A 9,214-nucleotide genomic window follows, 5' to 3' on the forward strand; every position below is an offset into this window, starting at 1 on the left:
GCCTGTAAATAATAAGCAATGGAATTAACTGGGTAGACTTATTTTTCGAGGCTACATACATTATATGAGTATGAAGAACTTCAAATGTATTGAATTTATAACCAGGTTTGTGTGTTACACCTAGATAATCATTATAAATAACCGCGACGCCTCCTCCTCTGCCAGTTAGACGAGGCTGGTGTATATAACTGTATCCAGGAGGACTCGCTTCATTTAATGCTATATATTCATTTGGCTTAATCCATGTTTCTGTTAAACAGAGTACATTAAACTGCTGATCAGTAATGAGTTCATTAACCATTAGCGCTTTAGATGTAAGAGATCTAATATTTAATAGCCCCACCTTTAGATCAAAGGTGCTGGCAGCAGCTGTACAGTCAGTATGATCTAATTTTATATTGATTAGGTTACTGGAACAAACTCTCTGAAAATTTCTACCTTTTTGTTGAGCTCGGGGAACAGACACAGTCTCGATGTAGTGGGCCCTGAGTGACGACTCTGTGCAGCTAGCAGACAGTCGGTTTAGCCTGTTCGTCTGCTCCCTGGCCTTGGCTCTGGATTGTCAGAAATTAACTAGGCCTGTTCTGAGACTATGACCTATGCTGCAGGAAATGAGAGCAGCACCTTCCCGAGTGGGATGGATACCGTCCCGCCCTAACAGGCCAGCAGTGCCCTCAAAATTAGCCCAATTATCTATAAAGCCCACACTGTTTTCAGAGCACCACCTGGACAGCCAGCAGTTCAGCGACCATAACCTGCTGTAAGCTACATCGCCACGCCGCATTGGGATGGGGCCAGAGCATACTACAGCATCGGACATTGCCTTCGCTAATTTAAACACCTCTACAAAGTTACTCTTAGTAACCTCAGACTGACGAAGGCATATATATTTAGCTCCTGTATGGATAACTATCTTTGAGAACCTGTGCTTGCCTAGGACCCTAAGATTACCTGCTATGTCCGGCGCCCTGGCTCCCAGTATACACCTGACTAAAGCTGCTGGTGCCCCTAAAGGCTGAGCTAATTTCACGTGCCGTATGATAGAGTCCCCTATAACCAGAGCTCTTTCAGGTTTCTCAGTGGGTGCATCACTAAGGAGAGCAAACCTGTTCGACACGTGACGCGGAGAGGAGTGGTGCTCCCGTGGGCGAGCCTCAGCGGTAGCTTTGGCTCTACGCTTATGCCGCCGAGCCGTCACCCATTCGCCCCGCTGTAAGGGCTCTAATGCTGGAGTTGGGGGATTGCTAACTCCACCTCGGGCGTCCAGACTTTCCCTAACAGAAACTGCACTGTTCTCACGCTCACTAACCTGCTCTAAAGCCTGGACACGCGCTTCTAGCACTGTAATCTTCTCCGTCAGAGAGCTAACTAATCTGCACTTATCACAAGTAAAGCTAATAAAGCTATCGCTAGTGACGGAGGAAGAATGACTAAACATCCTGCACTCAGCACACTGAACAGGCTGAAGGTGTGCCATGATGAAAAGATTTACGTACCTTAAATGAAGATCTGTTGATATTAAAGCAGATCAGATGTGGATGGCCTCCGCTTGTGGACTTTAAACAGGAGGAGAGAAAAAGAAAGCTATTTCTTTTCACTATCTGTAATGATGCTGCTGGAATCTTCATTTCCCTGAGGGAACCCTCCCAAAGGGATCAATAAAGGTTAATCTAATCTAATCTAATCTAATCTAATCTAATCTAATCTAATCTAATCTAATCTAATCTAATCTAATCATTTCTTTCTGAGCAGTCTCCTACACAGGTCCATGTCTGGTGTTATGGCCATATTTAAAATCTAGTCCTGGCAGACACAACAGGCAGTGTGGTTGAAAGTGCATCACTTTTTTCAATACTTAACAATGTGGCAGTGTTTGTGAGGAAGTCGTGGAAATGCATGCAGAAGTGGGAGGAGATGAGTGATGACATAAGACACAGAAAACTGGCTCCAATAGGGGCAACCAGGTGGTGCGCTAAGGATCAGGCCCTAACAAAAGTGTTTGGGTGCTTTGGTGATCCTAGGGATGCCCTTTATGTTGACCTCCTGTTGACCCTAGTCACAATCGAAGGGGATGACACTATGAAGTCAGCGGTTAAGGCAAAAGCGAAGGGACACATGGAAACCCTTTTGAAATATGAGGTTATCCTCACTGCTCAGACTTTCCTCCACATTTTCAAACACACCTCCCCTCTATCCAAGTATCTACAGATGCATGGGATGGATATTTTGTCAGCTCAGCGTTTGGTTGAGGGGACAGAGGATAGCCTCAATAAATATGTCAGGGACTTTAAGGGAGTTAAAGGAGCAGCTGATGTGTTTGTGAGTTGGGCCAATGAGAAACTGGAGGAGGCAGACAGTGAGCTTGTTGTGGAGACTGCACTTCCACAAAAACGTGTTAGAAAAAAAGAAAACAATGCCAGGAGAGCTCCTGGAAGATGATCCAGTAGCCTCACCTGATACTGCATTTGAGGTCAAGGTCCATAATGTAATTCTGGACACTGTTGTTGGCAGCATAGATAGGCGGTTTTCAGCCAATGCAAAGCTTGCCTCAGATTTTGCTTGCCTTGACCCTAAAAATTTTCCGGACATAAGGGCAAATGGACTCCCCAGTACAGCACTCCAAGAGATTAGCAATTGTCTATTGAGGTTTGATGACAGAGCAACTGTTAGTTCATTGCATGGACAGCTGTATAGCCTGGCATCCCAGTGGAAGAGATTGAAAAAGTCATTTTTTAAAAATACTCCTCCATGGAAAAAGTGGGCCGGGTTTGGGCATGAAACTCCCGGGCTGAAAAAGGGGCCCACTCCGGCCCTGACCCCACCTCTTGCCCATAGTCAGCTGGGATAGGCTCCAGCTTGCCCATGACCCTGCACAGGATAAGTGGCTATAGATAATGGATGGATAGGAAGTGAACTCTGAACCAGGTATTCTTGCCCAACAACAATCCCCAACCTCACTAATGCTTTTGTGGTGGAATGGGCAAATCCTCATGGCCATGCTCCAAAATCTAGCAAAAAGCTTTACTTTAAGCATGGAAGTTAATATAACAGCAAATGGGGGAATTAAATCTGGAATTGGATTTTTGACAAGCACGTGTAATGGTCGGGTGTCCACATACTTTTGACCATACAATGTACATTTTTTCTTTTTTATTCAGATGACTTAACAAGTGAGGCATAATCCAACACAAGAACATATGAAAGCAGATGTGGATTAAGACTGGCAGTCCACAGATTTGAATCTCTAGATCCTAGGCTAATATAGTTAACCAGTAATGAAGATTTGTCCACTCCTGGGAACACTTGATGTGAGACAGGAATACCCTCTGGATGAGACATAATTCCATCACAGGGCACCATGCACACACATTGAAGCCTTCAATTTAAAGAAGTCAGTCCACCTACTGTTATATTATGGTTGGAGTAAACTGGAGGACTGGAAGAAAACCCATACAGACAAAAGGAGAATTAAAGTCCTTCCTATGACCAAGGCACATTGGGTGGTGCTGATCACTGTTTTAGTAGCCCTCAGCCTCTCGCATATTATATAGCTAGGGTTCCAGTGGGGGGCTAGTCCTCTGGTAACCAAGAGATTTTGACTCCCTACTCACAACTGTATTGGGGCATGCCTCACCAGATGGCAGTAGGTACCATTTTTATGATGGTCTTTGATATGACCCAACTGTGAGTAGAACTCATAATCTCCCAGTTGAGAGGCAGACATGCTAACCATGAGGCCAACTCACGGTAGACACAAGGAGAACATGCACCAAAACCCCATGGTCAGCACTGAACTTATGATCTTCATGGTGTAAAATGGCAATGCTACGCACACTTCCACTGTTCTGAAGGATGTGTGGAGTGGATGGAGCAATCACCTATACCATCTCCCTGTTCAAAAAAAATCTATTTAATCTAGTTAATACAACCCTACCCTAGGAAACATATCAGATATTAGATAAATCATGTAAACTTATCCAAAAAGCTGAAAAGCATGAATGCCTCAAACCACATCCAGGTCTTCAGTGAAGTCACACTGACTTTCCAGTGTGGTTTTGAACAGAGTGTTAATGACCTACTTACTGTCATCTATAAACATGACTTAAACTTCACAGTGCAGCAGCCATCTTCAAAAAAGGGGATCACTTTTTTATTCAGTGTAGTTTGGTATCATTCTGACAAGACTTGTTGATGTTGTGCAACAAAGCCTGGCACACAGACAGCATTCCAATTCTTCCCCAAAATGATCAGTGGGGTTGAGGTCAGGGCTCTGTGCAGGCCACTTGAGTTCTTCTACACCAACCTTAGCAAATAAGCCTGTCTTTATAAGCCTTGCTTTGTGCACAGGGGCATTGTCATGCTGGAAGAGATTTGTGCCTCTTAGTTCCAGTGAAGGGAAATCTTCATGCTACAGCATGCAAAAAACATTTTAGACAACTCTGTGCTTCTAATTACAGTCAGGGTAAGGCTCAGATATTGGTGTGAAGGTCAGGTGTCCACATAGTTTTGGCCACAGTGTGTGTGTGTGACAAATATATCTTCTTCTTCTTCTTCTTCTTTTGGCTGCTCCTGATTAGGGGTCGCCACAGCGGATCTTTCATCTCCATTGCTCTCTGTCTTCCGCATCCTTCTCTACCACTTTCATGTCCTCTCTCACCACATCCATGTATCTCCTCTTTGACCTTCCTCGTTTTCATGTGCCTGGCAGCTCCATCCTCAACATTCTCCTTCCAACATGCTCTGCATCTCTTCTCAGGATGTGCCCATACCACGTCAGTCTCATCTCTCTTAGCTTAATTCCCAAGCTTTCCACATGTGCTGTCCCTCTGATGTGTTCGTTCCTTATCCTGTCCAACCTCGTCACTCCCATCACAAACCTTAACATCCTCAACTCCGCCACCTCCAACTTTGCCTCCTGTCTCTTCATTAAGACAATTATATATTGATATTTATTGTGTGTGACAATTATATATTGATATTTATTCATTGGGGGATGATTTTAACTCAACTGAGAGAGAAGCTCTTTGAAATTCATGGGTTTTGCTTAAAACTAGACAGCCTTTCGATTTTATAAAATCGGTGAAATTTAGTTACTTCTGAAATTTGATCATTGTGATGTATGTTTATTTCTGTAATGTGTCAAAAAAAGAAAAACAGGTCATTCTGTGGCTGGGAAGTTATTTAATTTGAGGGGATGCCCTAGCAAATAATGTGCATGAAATCGCTCGCTTCACGCAGTCAAGCAGACAGAGGAAGTCCGTGTGCGCATGCGCAGGTTTACCTTCTGCTTCTTCTTCTTTTGGGTTTTACAGCAGCTGGCATCCACAGTGTCGCATTACTGCTATCTACAGGTTTACCTTTGAGCGTGCACTGACAGTTCCATCATTCTGTCACTAAAAAAACAGCTGATCACACCGAGGTGCTCGTTGAGCGCCAATATTTATTAGTTTGGTCCTGCGTTTCCTTTCCTTCATATAACATTACGTCTTTTCTTCTCGCGTTCCGTTACTGTAGTCGGTCTTTCACATTTCATTCGCACGCTCACATCCTCTATTTTTCTCTCCTGTTTCAAATTTGTATCCCACAATGCCTTGCGCGAATGGGAAAAGCCCACCACGTGATGCATGACATAGTATCTTGAATTGGGTCATGGTGAAGCAGGAAAAAATGGCAGAGAATTTAAGGCCACGTGTCTCTAAATTCATTAATTGTAATTCAGTAGCTTTCAGTCCATTAAAAAAATAATAATAATTGGGTGTCAGGCAAAATTCTTTTTATGACCTAAACTTGAAAAATCTGAAAGGCAGTCTACCTTTAAGAATCTTGCTCAAGGTGTCATTCTCAAGTAGTCCTGGGATTTGAACTTACAACCTTCCAATGACTAGCTCACTGAGCTTCCTTTGCTGGTTGGACAATAATATACAGTAGTTTTATTTTGAATTCAAATTCTAAAGACTGACTCAATGCTTCCATGTTAGTTACGTGAGTCTTTTAGCTCCCGTTAAAAACTGAAAATGCAAACCAAACACACCTGATTTCTTTGACTGAGCAAGTAAATAGAAAACAGGGAAATTGTGTGAATCAAATTTTTGCTGTTCCATTCAAATGAGCCATTCAGCATCAAATAGCTAATACCTGGTTTCCCTTTTTAATCTAAGCCATCTTCACAGAAAAGCCTCAATGAGCCATACAAATGCTGTGTGATATTTGATAAGCAGCAATCAGACAACTACGTGCTGTTCCATTCATTACACAGCCCGTAATAAATCTGACCCACTGACTCTAATGCAGTCTGAGTGTGGAGCAGTGAGCTATATGTTATTATCAGATTTGTGCTGACACGCTTCTTTCCCCTCTCTCTCTCCTCCAGGCTATATCAAGCGAGGAGGAAGAATGAAGAAAAGTGAGAGAGCCTCCCTTTTTGGGAGCCATGGATGAACATTGGCCCTTGAAAACCCTGCCCTGCTATCAAGGTGATGAATGGCTGCTCCACCAAGTCAACTGCTCTGTACTACTTTATCCTTCACATGCTGTCTCTGGATTTAATATACGCAGACATTCAAAGACTGTTGGGTCATTTCAGCGGATCTACATTCTGAACGGCTAACACTATATTTTCTGCATGCGGTCTGATAACTCGGTGAACCCAATGAACATCTTTCTCACACACACACTCACAGCTTCTTATTGCTCTACCCACACTATCCTGAAAAGACCTACATATGCATGCTAAGGATTTCCCACACTCAGCGCATGCACTTTGGTCGTGGAAAAAAATCATGGCATTTTGTCAATAAATGCTGAGGTGTGGTTAGCTAGCAGTCTCAGACGTCAAGCAGAATCAATGAACACTCTGTGAGTAATGAGCGGATAGCTCTTACATTTAGTGGGCCAGAGAGGAACCACCTGCCAAAACCAAGCTGTGATCTTGGCTTTTCTTTCCGCTTTCAGATTCGCATTTCCATTGCAAAGTAGCTCGGCTCCAGCCTTGGCTTGAATTATATACCGCTTCAAACTGGAATTACTACATCTCTTCCAGAAACTTTTGAAAAAAAAAAGAAAAAGAAAATCCGGAATACACTCTGTAATCTCCAGGACTGATTTTTTCACACCAGAATTATACTGCAGTAAGAAAACTCTGATTCGTAAAGCCACTCTCACTCTCAAGGATTAGAGAGTGAAGACACGAAGCCTTTCAATTTACAGTAAAGTAATTACGCCTGGCAGAAAGCACCTTCTGTATAAAAGGAAAGAAAGAGAGCTCTTTACATAAAGTAACTAGGTAGCAGGTAATTGAAAAGAGACTCATTTTGACTCATAGCTCGAGTGAAAAAGGGACAAAATAGCAGTGAGTCAGTGATAGTGGTGGTGGCCCTCGCCATGGTGCTGCCACCACCAGACAAACGGCACGTCTGTCTTACCACCATTGTCATCATGACCAGCATGGCCTTCATGGATGCCTACCTGGTGGAGCAAAATCAAGGGCCACGCAAGATCGGCGTCTGTATCATCGTCCTGGTTGGAGACGTGTGTTTCCTCATAGTGCTCCGCTATGTAGCTGTGTGGGTCGGAGCTGAGGTACGGACAGCACGTCGTGGTTATGCCATGATCCTCTGGTTTCTCTACATCTTTGTTTTAGAGATCAAGCTCTACTTTGTCTTCCAAAACTGCAAGGCTGACCGCAAAAGTCTGGAGACCGTAGCAAGGAAGGCTCTGACTTTACTCCTCTCTGTATGCGTACCAGGCCTCTATTTAGTCCTGGTTGCTCTTGACAGCATGGAATATGTTCGGACTTTTAGGAAGAAAGAGGATATGAGAGGAAGACTCTTTTGGGTTGCTTTGGACCTGCTGGACTTGCTTGATATCCAGGCAAACCTTTGGGAGCCCCAGCGAACAGGTCTGCCCATTTGGGCAGAAGGGCTGATGTTCTTCTACTGCTACATTCTTCTTTTGATCCTACCATGTGTGTCATTAAGTGAGATCAGTGTGCAGGGAGAAAATGTGTCACCGCAGAAGATGATGCTATACCCCATGCTCAGCTTGGTTACAATCAATGTGGTCACCATCCTCATACGTGGTGTTAATATGGTGCTCTTTCAGGACAGCCGGGTCTCCACCATCTTTGTTGGTAAAAATGTGGTGGCAATTGCCACTAAGGTGTGTACCTTCCTGGAGTATCGGAAACAGTCTCGAGAATTCCCGGCACGTGAAAATGCAGCTGGTATTCCAATGGAGATCCAGCAGAACTCGGTGGGACACGGACAGGCTCTGCCAAATGCAACAAGCCTCCCACATGAACCTACGCCAGTGCAGGAGATTATTGACACATGACCAAGTAACTAATTATAATTGAGTCATCAAGGCTCCAACCTGGCACAGTTCTACAGTTTGATGAAGGCAGGAAAGAGGGGACTTGTGGTATTATTGTATCATTTCTGAATATTTGGACTGTTTTTCAACTGTGACATATGGAGGAAATGGAAAAAAAATAAAACGTACATAAACAAGCTGAAACAGATTTCTACCGACTGAGCTGGCATAGTTTGCCAGAATATCTCTTTGTAATGGCTGAGTGACATCAGTTCAACTTGTTTTCCTTTTAAGAACACGTGTGTGGGATTTTTCTAATGCTGCATTCCTTGCTGCGTACATGACCCACCAGATATCAGCATCTCTTGAAACTGGTTCCTGTAATGTAAAATGACTTTGGGAAGGTATAGGATATAAGAAGGAATGCAGTTATTGCTTTACAGCTGAGACGAAGCTCTTTGGAGAGCTTGTCTTTTTTTTTATGATGATATTTGTGACAAGTGTGCAGTAATTGAGAGTGTTCAATCGCTGCAGCAATTAGGGCTTGTGACTGTGCATATGGAGATTATGTGGACCAGTATGAGGATTGGATAATGATGATAGAGTGACTTCAAAAGTGGGACTTAGGCAACTCAGTGCCGAGAGTGAGACAAAAAAAGAAAAAATCCTAATCTGATAAAACCATTATGATATATAATCTATGTACATTCCCTCACAAAAAGCCTTGAAAGTCAGTGAATGCACTCACAAAGCTTATTTGGTAAAAGCATACCAGTAAACATTATTATTATTATTATTATTATTATTATTATTATTATTTACTAGTGTGTGTGTTTCATTTATACATTTTATGTTGGAGGGTGTTTAATAAAAAATAATATATACTCTCTGTGTTTGGATGAGT

At 43.1% G+C, this 9,214-nt stretch overlaps 1 protein-coding gene across 1 annotated transcript; it reads left to right on the forward strand.

Moving 5' to 3' along the window:
- Positions 1-7,295: 7,295 nt before the first annotated feature.
- tmem121ab (transmembrane protein 121Ab) lies at positions 7,296-8,331 on the forward strand. The gene has a single exon (XM_060916135.1). The coding sequence runs from the start codon at positions 7,381-7,383 to the stop codon at positions 8,329-8,331; it is 951 nt and encodes a 316-aa protein (XP_060772118.1). The 5' UTR covers positions 7,296-7,380.
- The last annotated feature ends 883 nt before the right edge of the window (positions 8,332-9,214 follow it).

Source organism: Neoarius graeffei, chromosome 3, assembly GCF_027579695.1.
Source record: "Neoarius graeffei isolate fNeoGra1 chromosome 3, fNeoGra1.pri, whole genome shotgun sequence".
In the NCBI taxonomy this organism is placed as follows: domain Eukaryota; kingdom Metazoa; phylum Chordata; class Actinopteri; order Siluriformes; family Ariidae; genus Neoarius; species Neoarius graeffei.